The 16,033-nt window shown below is 42.2% G+C and overlaps 2 protein-coding genes across 2 annotated transcripts; both read right to left on the bottom strand.

Moving 5' to 3' along the window:
* Nucleotides 1–347: 347 nt before the first annotated feature.
* On the bottom strand, nt 348–2,660 carry LOC119725323 (tripartite motif-containing protein 3-like). Its single transcript, XM_038196705.1, has 2 exons — nt 902–2,660; nt 348–649 (listed from the first exon to the last, which is right to left on the bottom strand). Exons 1-2 carry the CDS (start codon nt 2,640–2,642, stop codon nt 483–485), a joined length of 1,908 nt encoding a protein of 635 aa, XP_038052633.1. The 5' UTR covers nt 2,643–2,660; the 3' UTR covers nt 348–482.
* Nucleotides 2,661–8,736: 6,076 nt separating this feature from the next.
* LOC119725322 (E3 ubiquitin-protein ligase TRIM56-like) lies at nt 8,737–10,743 on the bottom strand. Its single transcript, XM_038196704.1, has 2 exons — nt 8,985–10,743; nt 8,737–8,903 (listed from the first exon to the last, which is right to left on the bottom strand). Exons 1-2 carry the CDS (start codon nt 10,723–10,725, stop codon nt 8,737–8,739), a joined length of 1,908 nt encoding a protein of 635 aa, XP_038052632.1. The 5' UTR covers nt 10,726–10,743.
* Nucleotides 10,744–16,033: the final 5,290 nt, after the last annotated feature.

The raw sequence follows: 16,033 nt of genomic DNA, 5'->3' as shown, positions 1-16,033 counted from the left end.
TGTTTTCACTCTTAAAAATGTGAGGCTGTTTTCAAATTCTTTTCCCCTATGTTTTAGTAATACTCATTCGCTTTTTAAAGATTATGATATCTCGTATCGAGTCCAATGCGTCATTTTTGCGAGACAGTTTTCTTTCGTCCAATGTTTTTCCCACTACCGCATCAGACATATAAAACTTGGTTTGCACGTAACAAAGAATGAGAATCATGTGGTCAGCTTGGTACCTTACGTAAGGTTGCATACAAATTCCAGAAATTCTCAATGATTTGGGAACAACTCTGATCATTTCTACTCGTATGCTAGAGGAGTAGTGTTATTTAAATAGAATGAGTATCTGTGTTGGATATTTTGCGCCCATAGGAATCAAACGAACCGTTCAATAGTTAATACGTGTGGACTAATCAATGCGAACATCGGGCCAATACGGACCGATAAATGTGTGTGCTGTCACTTAAGACGGGTTGTTGTACAGACTATCTGGCTCACACCCGCTGGAAGATCTTGACGGAGACCCCATCAGCCACCACGAGGTCTCCGCTTGGAGTGAATGTCAGGCTGAAGGGCCCGTTAAGTCCGCTAGCTACACGCCCAATGAAGACTCCCTCTGGTGAATAATGGTGCACTTCACAGCTATCAAATTCTTCAACGCCTTCACTGCCGTCATCGCCTTCACTACCGTCATCGCCTTCACTGCCGTCATCGCCGTCACTGTCGTCATTGCCTTCACTGCCCTCACTGCCGTCATCGCCTTCACTGTCGTCATTGCCTTCACTGCCCTCACTGCCTTCCCTGCCGTCATCGCCTTTACCGTCTTCACTGCCGTCATTGCCTTTACTGCCTTCACTTCCTGCACTGCCTGCACTGCCTTCACAGTCTTCACTGCTTTCACCTTCTCTGATACCAACGCTAACATAGATGTCCCCAGCATCATCGCAGCACACGCCAAAGGGCCATACAGGTTCCCCGCCAAGTAGAGTATCGACATTGAACACCTCATCTCCCGTATAGGTAATGCAAATCAACTTACTCTCGTTGATGTTTGTGAAGATCAAGCGTTCCCCAATCCCGATGGCCAAACCACCAGCGACCATGTCATTTGGAATGGTTCTAATTAAGGACCCATCCAAATGGTGCAAAGAAATAATTGTTCTCTTTGAGTCTGCCACTGCTATCCGATTCTCCTTGTCCACAGTGATACCAGATAAATCAGTCTTATCGTCTGCATCGTCCGGTGATGTTGCGAACTGTCTAATGACCGATAGACTGGAGTCCAACACCTTTACATATTTTTTATCTGCGACAAGAAGAAGACCACCAGTGGTCACAGCAACAAATCCAGGGTAATTCAACTGCTCCCCACCAACATTTTTTTTATACTCCCCAGTGGAAGTAAAAACCATCAACTTCCATTTCTCCATGTCGGTTACGGCTATGTCACCATTGGTTAGACACGCGACGCCTGCAGGACACTCCAATTTCCCATCTTCTGGCCCCGTCTCACCAAACTCTACTTTCAACTGCCAGTTTTCTTCCTGAAGTACTTCACCGATGTCTGTATCTGCCACGACATCTTGACATTTGACCCCAATGAATGAGAGATCATGCTGTGCCTGCTCAAATTCGAGTTCACTCTGGAACTGTAAGTTGTGCATCACCTTGGGTTTGAGGTCCAAAAGCTCAAAGTCGTCAGCTTGCTGCATCAAGTCGTTGACTGTCGCTACGATTTGCTCAGCCCGCTCCATCTTGTCACGATTGCTTTTCTGGACTTCTCCGAACGTCCTATCTCGTGCTTCTCCGATTTGGGTTACTTTGTCCCTCAAAAGGCGAGATTTGTTTCTGATCTTTGAGATCTCTTCTTCTTCTTTGGTGGTAATGTCTTTACAAGCCCGGGCGACTTTGATTCTCAACCTGTTCCTTGAATGTGATAGTGAATCGTCGGCGACCTTGAATTCCTCTTTGCTCTGCTCGAACCTTTGCAGAATTTCTCCGACATTCTGACGATACGATCGTATGGCATCTGCGACCTCTCTGTATTCATGCTCCGCTCCTCGATGATCTAATGCAGCACATGCCGCACACGCCAAAGTCTTGCATGTCTCGCAGTAAAGACATATATCCTGGTTATGGTGTTTGTTACATTTCAAATTGTCTTTCTTTCGAGGACCGATCAAGGCTTCAGCGAATTTGTGTTCTTCTTTTCCAATGATCCGATGGTGTCTCATAGATTTCATGCGCTCGTGGGCCTTGAGGCATTTTTTGCAGATAAATTTGCAGCAGTCTAAACACCTTGAGACGGCTTCTAAGCCCTCGTCACATTCCTCACACGTTGGAGCATTCGCTGGCGCGTCTCCCAGCAACCGCTCCTGCTTGTTGAATTCATCGACGAGGGAACTCAGGAAAAAGCAGTTGGGTAGCCCCTGCATTCCGGTGTCTGGTACCGCAGTTATCCGCCTGCAAACTGGGCAAGTAATCTCGTGTGCCTTGGGTAGTTGTCTCCTGGTGAACTCTTTCAGACAATTCAGGCAGAAACTATGCAGACAGTCCAGCATCTTGGGATCGGTGAAACGACAGCAACAAATCGGGCATTCGAGGTGTCCCCGACTGATCGTACCAAGCACTGATTTGGCTGCAGCTTCCGCCATCTACGACAAAAAGAGTGAAAAGACATACCCAGCACCATAGTGTAATAACGTATCGTAACAATTCCGATGCATATTGGTTCGATGAAAAAAAATGATAGAAAATCTGAGAAATCAACTTGCACTTGATCACAAACCTTGTACTGAGTTGCGCTGACGTGATTCTGATTTCAATGTGGCGAAGGGGTAATATACTCCATTGTAGCTGTGCACGTCTATTTTTGGTGTCTCAACGGGGTTTTCTGGGCTACTGAAGTCCAGGGGTGGGATGCGATAATTGGTTGTTCATGAGGCCCGCGTACTCAAAACGAATACAATGTTTGCATATCTAGTTTCAATGTTACTTACTGACAAATAGCGTCCGTCATTATACGCGTTTATAGAAACCGATTGTTTCAGCATACACCGATATCAATCTTTCCCATTCACCCTTTGTAATCAAACTATTATGTTTGCGCCGTGATATGAGTGAGAATGAAAACAGTTCATGATTCAGTATCTACTACAGACCACCCAGTTGATCGCCAATGAACACATGCAAATAAGTCTGTACTGTAGGTAACCTAGGTTCATTCAATCTCTGCCCCTATGTTTGAGCTAGTTGTATTAGCCAGTACAGCTGTTGAATTTGTCTGTAAACATTTATTTTAACATGCAATTCCAAAGTTCACCAGGCATGTTAGCAATCGCATTTACTTTATGAATGTATAGGGTTGAAATTTATACCCACATATTGTACTTGTCTATATACTATGACACCTACCTTGTATATGAACTTTCAATTTCTTGCAAAGGGTAACAATTGAAGAAGAGAACTATCGCTGTGAGGGAATGCAGACATCCGAATATTGAGTGGAATTGATTCTTATTCACTGTGTAATATACTACTCCAATTTCCTAATGTCAGGAAAAACCAACAGCTATTTTTGTAGCACAATGCGTATCGAGAGGATCAAAGTCACATACATGTAGATAATGCGGTGTGTTCGTGTCTAGAAGTTCTGTTACCTTTGCAACGGTACCTCTCAACGCCTGGCACAAAACGACCAGCAATGTCACTCAATCTGACAATAAAAAGAAGCTTTTGTATTTAAGTCATATGTATTACTATTGTTTGAATCTTGGAGTATTGGACTTGTTGGTTTCTTTAACGTAGCCTCGGCTTTAACAAAAATATCTTCCAGAATATGATTGAATGCAACTGTTGTAAGATTCAATTTTGGTGTTAAAGTTTAATATCCGTTGGGTGTATCACGCCGTCTGGGGACAAAGTCTTCAGATCACTGCGATATTGCAACAGTTCTTTACCAACCAAACCACTTGACTTCAACGCTTGTTGACACAATTGATAATGTAAATTAGGCCCCTATAATGATTGCATTGGCACTTGGCATTATACCCAACCACACATTGAACGCAAATATGAACAATGATAAACTTTCCGTCTTGGCTCTTTTACTTCACAGAGCACCGCCTGGCTTGTTAGTTGGAAATGACACTGATGTTTTTATTCTACCCACATTGATATCGCGCCCTCTTGCGATTTTGACAGTTACAGACAATACTCTCAAAACCTACACAGGCACTCTCGGTAAAGTTGTTGTGGTAGCACCATGTGGCAAAATCTATTTTGTGAGTTTGTAGGGTTCTGAAAATGACCGGAGAACCACACATACTCACACCAATGTTTACCACATGTTGCTACCGCAACAACTTAGCTTATTGTAGCGGTGAAGCCACATATCTAGGGTCGCCTCGTCGGCGGGCTTCGCCGGTTTATTAAAACACGGATGACAACACACTTCAGAATCTCTTCTTTCTTTATTTTGCACTGCAGGGACCTCACAAAAAGGTGTTTTAGGCTCAGTGACGATGCAGTAAAATTTAGAACCCTGAAATTACAATTAGTAAACAACTTAACGAGCTTTGGCATATTACACAATTTTGTATTAATTAAAGTTTCCATTTTAATAATTAGATTTCTAAAATAATGTAGTACAGATACGTACCCAAGTATCAGGTTCAAACAAGGATATATCTTGATTGGATTACAGCACAGCTCAGATCAAAACCAGTGATCTAGGCACATCAAAATGCTTGAAAACGTGCAATGATGTAGCCCGACAATGAGAAAAGGCCTACAATACGGTCTGCCGTTAGTTGAACTCGCTAACGTGGTACCTGGTTTCTTTTGCGTGCGCGTCCCGAATGTATACATTTTGTGGCAAATGTATACATTTCGTTGGGCTGAAGAAGTATGGAGCGCCCCAATGATTTTCGCTAATTTCCCACATTATTATTACCCTTCACCATGCAAACCTTCAAATCTCATCTGCTCTCGGTTTGATACAGTTTCATATATTGCATTACCATTGGAGTGTACTATAAAATGATGGCACCGGTTAATATCAAGTGTACTAGTGGAGCTAAATGCTATACAACCCTTCATATGCCCATTTCAAGGCTAAAAAGTATGCCTTTGCGAAACTGAATGTATGGGATACTACCAGAAATTGTCAATTTTGTCCAAATGCATACCTACATTTAACAATGATAATAGGCCTTTTAGCTCAGCTTGTAAAATGCGACTTGTTGGAAGAAGAATTTTAAAGGCTCGCTAGCGGTTTAATAGGTATAAGTAGAGGAATGTTTTTGCTGATATTTTTTAGCGTCATCGTTAAATGTTCGACAATGATTCGATTTGGTTATATTGAAACTTGAGTAGATTCGTTAAGCATTAAAAGCTGTTGCGAATTGTCGTTTATTTGTCGATTTATTTATTTCTTGATTATATTTCTTTAACCAAGGTATGCAAAATTTCGTTGTCGTTAATTGCTATTTTTTTGCAAACACAAACTGCAGTGGGAGGAAATGTCATCGCCTTAATAGTCTGTGGAAAGCTTAATTGGGCCCATCGACAAAATGGTGGTGAATTGTCCTTACTTTCATCGTGGCTGAAGTTGTTAAACATGTTGGGGTATTTTATTACTACTATGACAACCAATTTGAAAAGTCATTATTTTTTTTCCTCGCGGGCTGCATGCTCAGAGAGAGAGTTACAGTCTGTTAACATGGCTCATAGTGAAACCTGCAATCAGCCGGGGCGTTGTTGGTTAACCATAAAGACAAGAAGAGTGACAAAGAGTGTCTTTCCGCTGGACTTTTGCTCGAGTGGTTGTGTAGTTATCAGGCGCGGATCCAGGGGGTTTCGGGAGTCAAACCCCAAGCTCTGTCAATTTTTTTTGGCATAGAGATTAGTTGGAAATAATGAACCCCCTCCCCCCCCCCCCCCAAATGCTCTGACACCCAAAATACTTAAACTGGTAATACTATCCGCCCGTGCACAAAATACGGAAGGAGGCAGCTTGGTTACGGTGTGTTTTACAGTATTCTGTAATATAGTGTTAATAATCGTCGGATTTGAACAGCGCCGCCATTGAAAGTAAGGCCAGAGGCGTCGCGTGGAGGCCCCATGTTCTATCTGATCAAATTAGTCATGGTTGGGACCTGATTACAATTATATCAAATTACAATGTTACGGTATTGTATCCAAAGTCTTTTTTTAAAGTTGTTTTTGCAAGCATGTACATAACCAACTAATGCATTAAAGGAAACAGACAAAAAATTATAAACAGTTTTTTTCAGGGATGTTCAGGATAAACTGATGCGAAAACGTGATTGGTAGTGATTGTCTTTTGTTAAATCTTTCTGTCTGGAAGAATGTTCATTGTGAGCCCTCCGTTCATGCAGGTTAACAGAGCAAAAGGAAAAAAAATCCAATGCTTAATTACACCTTTAAAACGCTGGTTAAAATTTGGTTGGTTGAAAAAAGTTTGTTAAATTTTAATTAACACTGTGCAAGATTTTCACATTTTTCCCAAATGTTTACCAAACGTTCGGCACATTTTGCCCATTCTGTTGGGTATTCATGTTAACCAACTGTTGGGCTGCTCACCTGGTAAAAACAGTTCATTGAAATTAGTCATTTTACCCATGTCGGTTATTTGGAAAATTTTACACTATGTGGGTAACAATTCTTATCAACTTTTTCAACCAACCAAAATTAACCAGCGTTTTGAGCGTTTACGCATCATGCGTTTATAACACGGCTCCATGCGTGAACTTCATCACGACAACAGACGGAAATTCAGTACCTTATGCAATAATCTACTATTCGTTTTAATAACGTAAACAACTGAACAAATACTTGCAATTTACACTGATCAGCATCATGAGATAGTATTTATTAAAGTAAAAGAGAAATGCGATTTTTTGGTCTGATGCATGGAAAATTATAGTCTACAGAACATTTTCAACATATTTAAATTTCCTGCCTAACACTTTTAAAATTTGACTAAGCCTGGGATAACGCCACACTTAACTAAGAAAAGATTTTTGTGAATTTTAATGACTACAAGCGTGTTCTGTTCAAAAATAAAATTAAGCAAGAGTAAGGTAAATTATTGATATCTTACAACATTGTGATTCAGTCTACACATTTTCTTTACTTACATGAAACGAAGAATCGCATTTTAGATGACAGCATGTTTACAACATTTTTTAAAGTCTATACACTCTGAAGATTTTCGTTAAATTTGATTAGAAATCAGTCGACTTTGCATTGTATTCAGATGAGTGCAATTAAGACTTTTGTCTTGTTAAATCATTTTTTTTTACATGCGGTGTCTGTATCTTAAAGTGCTTACCATTGCCAATACCAATGGACTAAAACTTTGAACTGATATCACAAGACGTCAACTGGCAATGCACATGCAAAATTTAACTATGAAGACGGTTTGATTATTAAAGATGAAGGTGCTCAGAGTATTTACACTGATGATGAAATTTGGAAAAAGAACTAAAATCGAAAAACCAAAAACATTAAAACAAAAGTGAGATTATTTAGTCAGTTATTTTGCAGTGTTGTAGTCGAGTACTTTTTTCCGAGTACCGAGTACTGCCGAGTACCTAGGTTGCCGAGAACGAGTATGAGTACGAATACTTGAACGTCCGAGTACGAGAACGAGTACGAGTACTTGTACTTCTGAGTACGAGTACGAGTACTTGTATTCCGAGTACGAGTACGAGTATTTGTTTTTCCAAATGCGGCTTCGTGTACTGGTAATCACTTGGTCTTTGTCAGCACATTTCAATCATTTGAAATTAATTTGTTTTTTAATCTGAAACAGCAGTCTCATATCAATGTATTTTCCAAGGAAATGCCACACAGCTAAGATACAGACATGAAAGATTAGGTCTAAAAGTACTCGAGTAGTACTCGAGTACGAGTACCGAGTACGAGTACTACAACACTGTTATTTTGAACATGTCGCAATAAAAAATACAACAAACCCGAGCCAAATTTCACCCTTGCCCCCCTCCAAAAAAAAAGGCACGTGCCGAAGATATATCAATGAATATATCACCAAAATAACACAACTTTCTTGTTACACTACAAATGGTCCGAGTGGTCCAATTGAAGCCCTTACTCAGAGTCACGTGGTCTGGGAAAGCGGATCATGTCGAGGGAGTGCGCAGGCTCAGTCTACGCTCTTGTCTCCTGCATCGGAGAAAGTGTTGTATTTGTGGACTGCTGGAAGTAGGCGCCATGCGCAGGTGAGTCCTAGCCAAACCATGCCTGAAAAGGGTCACGTTTACTTTTCAGTAGGGATTTGAAATCTAAACCCCGATATAAAGACTGAATGATTTTTCGTATTGAGTCCAATGCGTCGTTTTTCAGGGACAGTTTTCTTTCGCCCATGTTTCCCTGTACCGCACCAAGCAGATCATGGTTTGCGCGTTATCAAGGAATATGAATCATATGGTCAACTTGTTGCCTTACGTAGGGCTGCATTCACATTCAAGAAATTCTCAGTGATTTGGGAAGAACTCTGATCATTTTGTGCTGGTATGCTAAATGAGTGGTGTTATTAAAATAGTATGAGTTTCTGTGTCGGATAGTTTGCGCCCAAAGGAATCACACGAACCGTTCAATATTTAATACGTGTGGACCAATCCCTGGGAACATCAGGCCAAACGGACCGAAGCATGTGGGTGTTGTCACTTAAGACGGGTTGTTGTACAGCCTCTATCTGTCTCACACTCGCTGAAAGATCTTGACGGAGTTCCTATCAGCCACTACGAGGTCTCCGCTTTGAGTGAATGTCAGGCTGAAGGGATTGTGAAGTCCGCGAGCCACCCGCCCAATGAAGACTCCCGCAGGTGAATAATGGTGCACTTCACAGCTATCAAATCCTCCACTGCCTTCATCGCCTTCACTGCCGTCATCGGCTTCGTCGCTTTCACTGCCTTTATCGGAATCACTGCTTTGACCTTTCCCGATACCAACGGCAACATAGATGTCCCCAGCATCATCGCAGCACACTTGCCCGGGTCTTACAGGTTCCCCGTCAAGTGAAGTATCGACACTGAACACCTCATCTCCCGTATAGGTAATGCAAATCAACTTACTCTCAAAGACGTTTGTAAAAATCAAGCGTTCCCTGATCCCGATAGCCAAGCCACCACTGACCATGTCATTTGGAATGGTTCTAATTAAGGACCCATCCAGACGGTGCAAAGAAATCATCTTTCTGACGGGGTCTGCCACTGCTATGCGATTCTCCTTGTCCACAGCGATACCAGTATAGCCATCCTCATCGACTGCATCGTCCGGTAATGCTTCGAACTGGCTAATGTATAATAGACCGGAGTCCAACACCTTTACATACTTTTCATCTTCGACAAGAAGAAGACCACCAACGGTCACAGCAACTAATCCGGGGTCATTCAAAAGCTCCCCACCAATACTTTCTTTATACTCCCCAGTAGAAGTAAACACCATCAACTGCTGTTTCCATAAGTCGGTTACGGCTATGTCACCATTGCTTAGACATGCGACGCCTGCAGCAAACTCCAATTTCCCATCTTCTGGCCCCGTATCACCAAACTCTACTTTCAACTGCCACTTTTCTTCCTGAAGTACTTCACCGAGGTCTGTATCTGCTACGACATCTTGACATTTGACCCCGATGAATGAGAGCTCATGCTGTGCCTGCTCAAATTCGAGTTCATCCTGGAACTCTAAGTTATTCATCACCTTCGGTTTGAGATTCAAAAGCTCGAAGTCGTCAGCTTGCTGCATCAAGTCGTTGACTGTCGCTACGATTTGTTCGGCCCGCTCCATCTTGTCACGGCTGCTTTTCTGGACTTCCTCGAATTTCCTAACTCGTGTCTCACCGATTAGTGTTACTTTGTTTCTAAGTAGCCGAGACTTGTTTCTGATCTTTGCAATCTCTTCTTCTTCTTTGGCGGCAATGTCTTTACAAGCCCGGGCGACCATGATTCTGACCCGGTTTTTTGCATGCGTCAGTGAATCATCGGCGACTTTGAATTCCTCTCTGCTCTGTTCGAACCTCTGCAGAATCTCGCCGACATCCTGGCGGTATGATTGAATGGCATCAGCGACTTCTCTATATTCATGTTCCGCTGTTCGATGATCTAACTCAGCACATTTCCCGCACGCCAATGCCTGGCATGTCTCGCAGTAAAAACATAGATCCTGGTTAGTGTGCTGGTTACATTGCGGAGTATCTTTCTTTCGAGGTTCGATCGGGGTTACATCAAATCTGTTCTGTTCTTTTCTAACGATCCGATGGTGTCTCGTGGATTTCATGCGTTCGTGGGCTTCGAGGCACTTAGTGCAGATAATTTTACAGCAGTCCAAGCACCTTGAGACGGCTTCTAAGCCCTCGTCACATTCCTCACATGTACGAATATCCGCTGGTGCATCTCCCAGCAACCGCTCCTGCTTGTTGAATTCATCGACGAGGGCACTCAGGAAAAAGCAGTTGGGTAGACCCTGCAATCTGGTGTCTGGTACCGCAGTTACCCGCCTGCAAACTGGGCAAGTAATCTCGTGTGCCTTGGGTAGTTGTCTACTGGTGAACTCTTTCAGACAATTCAGGCAGAAACTATGCAGACAATCCAGTATCTTGGGATCGGTGAAACGACAGCAACAAATCGGGCATTCGAGGTGTCCCCGACTGATCGTACCCAGCACGGATGTGGCTGCAGCTTCCACCATCTACGAAAAAAGGGAGAAAAGACATTCCCAGTGCCATAGTGGGACAACGTATCGTAACATTTGTGATGCATATTGGTTGAAAAAAATGATTGAAAATCTGAGAAATCATCTTGCGATTTGTCACAAACCTTTTACTAAGTTGTGCAGCCGTTGTTTGAATTTTAAGGTAGCGAAGGGGTAATATAAAAACAGCGCAGTTTTATTTTGTCTCAACGGGGTAATGGGGGCTATTGAAGTCCAGGGGTGGAATGCGATAAGGTGCTTCATAAGGCCCGCGTGCTTATCATTATAGCCCAATAAAAGGTTTGCATGTCTAGTTTCATTCTAGAACAGGTATTTTCACCTTTTTTTTAGTGTTACATAGTAACAAATTTCTTCTGTCATCATAATAGCGTACATAGAAACCAGCTGTTTTAGCATACACCGATATCAATCTTTCCCATTTACTCTTTGTAATCAAACTATTATGTAAGTATATTAAAAATGATAACACCATATATTATAACCAATGGTTCCTATATACATTTATATAGTACATCAAAATTAATGTTGTGTATATCATTCACGATTGTTAAACATGCTTTATAAAGATCGTAATAACTCGATTTGCAAAATTGTAATAAATGGGAAAAATGATATTTGTGAGAATAAAAAATAAAATAATTTCTTTTAAGTTCATCATTCAGACCACCCTGTTACGAGCCAATGCAATTATATATATACAAATAAGTGTGTACTGTCAATAACCTAAGTTTGTTCAGTCACTGCCCGTAAGATTGAGCTTGTTGTTTTAACCACGGTTTAGTTTGTCTATTAACCAAAATTTATTGTAATATGCATTTCCACGACTTCATCACCAGGCACGTAAGCAATCGCAATTACTTTATGAACATATAAAATGGTTAAAATGGTTACCCACATATTGCACTGGTATTTATATACTTTGGCACCTACCTTGTATGAACTTTCAATGTCTTGCAAAGGGTAACAATTGAAGCATAGTACTATCGCTGTGAGGGAATGCAGACATCCAGATGATGATTGTAATGGATTCGTATCCACTGTGTAATATACCACTCCAATTTCGCAATGTCGGGAAAACCAACAGCTATTTTTGTAGCACAATGCATGTCGAGCGGTTCAAAGTCACAGCGATCATGCGGTGTACTCGTGTCTAGCACTTTTGTTACCTTTGCTACCTCTCAACGCCTGGCACCATGGGCGTCGCGAGGGGGGGGGGGGCTAGGGGGTGCACTTGCCCCCTGGAAAAGCAAAATAAAAAAGGGGGACAAAAGAGAAAAAAAAGAAAGGAAATGGTGCGAAGTCATAGTGGTGTAAATTTAATGGGTTGGGTTGGGGGGCAAAATGTCCCCGCCCCCTCTGAAACTTATATATCGACTTATATTAAACTTATATATTGAATATTCAGGAATTTGTTAGGAAAGCTATGTTTTGTCCCCCTCTAGAAAAAAATCCTGGCACAAAACAACGAGCAGCGTCACTCAATCTTACAATACTTATAAGCTTCTGTATTTTTGTTGAAATGTTTTACTATTGTTTTACTTTAGATGTATTAAATCAAATTTGTGGGTTTCTGTTACCTAGCCTCGGCTTTAAAAAAATTCTTCCTGAGTATCAATGAATGCAACTGTTGCGAGATTTTGGTGTTCAAAGTCAAAGTCCTGTGGGTGTGTAACGCCGCGTGAGGACAAAGTCTCCAAGGCACATCACTACAATAATTATTGAATCACATCTTTGACAACCGAACCACTTGACTTCAACGCTTGTTGACACAATCGATAAAGTAGATTAGGCCCCAATAATTATTGCACTGGCCCATGACATTGTACCCCTCTACACATTGACCGCACTGATACAATGGTATTAAAACTCCCCTTGTAGGATCTTTTAATTCACAGAGCACCGCCCGGCTTGTTATTTGCAAATGACGCTGCTGTTTCTATTTTACCCACTTTGATATTGCGCCCTCTCGCGATTTTGAGAGTTACAGACAACTATCTGAAAACCTACCCAGGTGTTCTCGGTTCAGTTTTTGCGGCAGCACCGTGTGGCAAAATCTCTTTTGTGAGTATGTGTGGTTCTGAAAAGAACCGGAGAACCACAGATTCTCTCAAAGGAGATTTGACCACATGGTGCTACCGCAACAACTTACCTTATTATTACCCTTCACCATGCAAACCTTCAAATCTCATCTGCTCTCGGTTTTGTACAGTTTCATTTTTTGCATTACCATTGCAGTGTACTATAAAATGATGACACTGGTTTATTTCAAGTGTACTGGACCTAAGTGCTATATGACCATTCATATGCCCATTTCAAGGCTAAAAAGTAGGCCGTTGCGAAACTGAACGTATAGAATACTACCAGAAAATGTCCATTTTGTCTAAATGCATACCTACATTTGACAATAACAACTAAACAACAGGCATTTTGGCTCATTTTGTAAAGGCGACTTGTTGGGAGAAGAATTTTACAGGCTTGCTAGCGTTTTAGTAGGTATAAACAGAGGAATGTTTTTGCTTATATTTTAGAGCGTCATCGTGAAATGTCCGACAATTATTCGATTTGGTTATATTGAGATTTGAGTAGATTCGTTAAAGCATTAATAGCTGTTACGAATTTTCGTTTATTTATCGATTTATTTATTTATTGCTTACATTTCTTTATCCAGAGTATGCCAAATGTCGTTGTCGTTGATTTTCTTTTGCAAACAAAAACTGCAGTTAGAGGAAATATTACCTCCGGAATAGCCTGTGAAACGCTTGGGCCCATCGACAAAATGTTGGTGAATTGTCCTTATTTTCATTGTGGTTGAAGTTGTTAAAAATGTTGGTGTATTTTATTAATACTCTGACAACTAATTTGAAAAGTCATTATTTTTTTTACTCGCGGGGTGCATGCTCAGTGAGAGTTACAGTCTGTTAACATGGCTCATAGTGAAACCTGCAATCAGCCGGGGGCATTGTTGGTTGACCTGCTATAAGGACAAGAAGAGTGACAAAGAGTGCCTTTCCACTGGACGTTTACTCGAGTGGCAGTGTAGTTATCAGGCGCGGATCCAGGAGGGTTTTGGGGGTCACCCCCCTCCCCCTCAGCTCTGTCAATTTTTTTTTGCATCGAGATTCGTTAAAAATAATGCGAACCCCATTCCCTGACACCCAAAAAAATATACTGGTAATGGTAATATTGTCCGCCCGTGCACAAAATACGGACAGAGGCAGCTTGGTTACGGTGTATTGTACAATATTCTGTGATATATCTATTTATATAAGAGAGAGTTTAACTCGGCCTCCGAGACGATGTTTGCTCATGAAAGGATCCGAGACCGCGGGCTCCCGCGGCGCCAAAATCGCTCCACGTCCGTGGAAAAATGCGGAGGGTGTCTTCCGCCGGGTCGGACGCTTCGGGTCGTCCTGATTTTCCCGTACGGACCGGCGATCCGTTTCGTCGATTTGTCGTGACTGCGTTTTGCGCAGGAATTTGCCGTCGTGTGCGCTTTCACTTTGACTGCCTGGCCGCCCCCTGTGCTGGCTTTTCTGCGTGTCTAGACAGTGCGAGGTCAGCGGCTTCGAATTAGGGGTTGCGTTTACGTGTGCTACTCGGCTGTTCTGCAAAAAAAAAAAAATTTCTCCATGGTGCGTGGCCTCCAAGTGTCCCTATTCTTTCATGTGCTTTGCTTGCCGCCCCTGCGCCGAGTGCAACGAATACTCAGAAGGACTAACATTAGTATGCCTTGCGCGGTCTGACCAATCGAAAGTCTACACTGCGTAGTTTTTCCGGGCTATGCAAAACTGTCGATGGCAACGCGTACTGCAGCCTGCTCCACACCCTGGAAACGAGGTTGGGTCTACGGTGCTCGCTATATGAAGCGCAAGCATGTGGCGTCGCGTGATAGAGTGCTGTTGCTTCCATAATGTGTTTACAGCTCCATGCTTCCACCACCAAGGCTGAGCGTTGTGAGTTCGCTGCCCGCCACGTATAATTCAGTGTTGCGTTATAATTTCGGGGGCCTGCTTGGGGCCAACGAAGGATCGATGCATTGCTTCAAATATCGCGATCTTAAACGCAGTCACAAAAAAAATCGACGAAAAAGTGTCCGACACGGCGCGAGACACCCACATTTTTCCACGGACGTGAAGCCGCGGTCTCGGATCCTTTCAGGAGCAAACATTTCTCGGAGGCAGAGTAAAACTTGCTCTTATATAGATGGTTGAACCAACTTCAATAAAAGTTAAATCGACTTTTTCCTCGCAGACGGTCTCGCAAATTGTAAGAAGTTCAAGTTTACGTTTGTTGAAGAGTCCAATACTGAAACTTAATTATGACTTTCCTCCATGATTCAGACCGTTTGTAATTTTATGGTAACACTCAACATTTTCATTTCAAATGACACCTTCACGTTTTATTGCATTATGATTTAAACCAGCCTTCGCCTGTGTACTACAGTAACCTTTTCACTACGTTTTCCAAATGCGACTGCCTCACAAAAAGCCAATTTAACAGACCAACGGCGACATTTACAGACAGTTGCCACGGTACATAATTATCATGTGCGTAAATCGACGGGGGACAGGGGGAACCCCCCCACCCCCCCCCCCCCCCCCACCCCCCCCCCACCCCCACACACACACATTTTGAGGCGGGGGGCATTGTTTGGTCCCCCCCCCCACTTTTTCTTCCCCGAATAAAAATATTGTAGCCTACAATAATGATTCTATTGCTCAGAATACATGTAGCTGATTCAATTACTCCAAACTCAAAAACTTTAAAAGAAGATCTTTTGCTCAAATTGGTTTTATTGGTCAGAAATTGCCTTAGATCACACCACAGAAATTGCCTTTCTATAACTGCATGTCTCCCCAACTATATCCCCCATTTACATTTAACTCCCCACATTTTCATCCCCAACACTACGCCCTACCCGATCTATGATCGGGTAAATCAGCTTGTTGTTAATAATCGTCGGATTTGAACAGCACTCCCATTGAAAGTATGGCACGAGGCCCCCCCCCCCCCATACACACACACCTATTGATTTTCGGAGGCCAAGTGTCCGAAGAAAAAACCTGTCTATATTTCATCATTGCTGATGAAACTCCCACCCTGCAAAAATTCCTTGATCCACCCCTGGTTATGCTCTATCTGAACAAATTAGTCATGGCTGGGACCTGATTACCGTTATACATTGTATCAAATTACAATGTTACTATATTGTAGCCAAAGGCTTTTATTTTGAGTGAATGTTGTTTTCGCAAACATGTACATAACCAACTAATACATCAAATGA

This window comes from Patiria miniata, unplaced genomic scaffold (genome assembly GCF_015706575.1).
Source record: "Patiria miniata isolate m_02_andy unplaced genomic scaffold, ASM1570657v1 HiC_scaffold_19, whole genome shotgun sequence".
NCBI classification, from domain to species: Eukaryota; Metazoa; Echinodermata; class Asteroidea; order Valvatida; family Asterinidae; genus Patiria; species Patiria miniata.
This window is presented reverse-complemented; position numbering and strand designations above follow the sequence as displayed.

Excerpts from the sequence above, each read along its gene's own strand:
- LOC119725323 (XM_038196705.1), bottom strand. The coding sequence starts at position 2,642 with ATGGCGGAAGCTGCAGCCAAATCAGTGCTTGGTACGATCAGTCGGGGA. Across the intron at positions 650-901 it reads GGACATCTATGTTAGCGTTG|GCGTTGAAGAATTTGATAGC; the intron begins GTATCAGAGAAG and ends ACGGCAGTGAAG.
- LOC119725322 (XM_038196704.1), bottom strand. The coding sequence starts at position 10,725 with ATGGTGGAAGCTGCAGCCACATCCGTGCTGGGTACGATCAGTCGGGGA. Across the intron at positions 8,904-8,984 it reads GGACATCTATGTTGCCGTTG|GCAGTGGAGGATTTGATAGC; the intron begins GTATCGGGAAAG and ends AAGGCGATGAAG.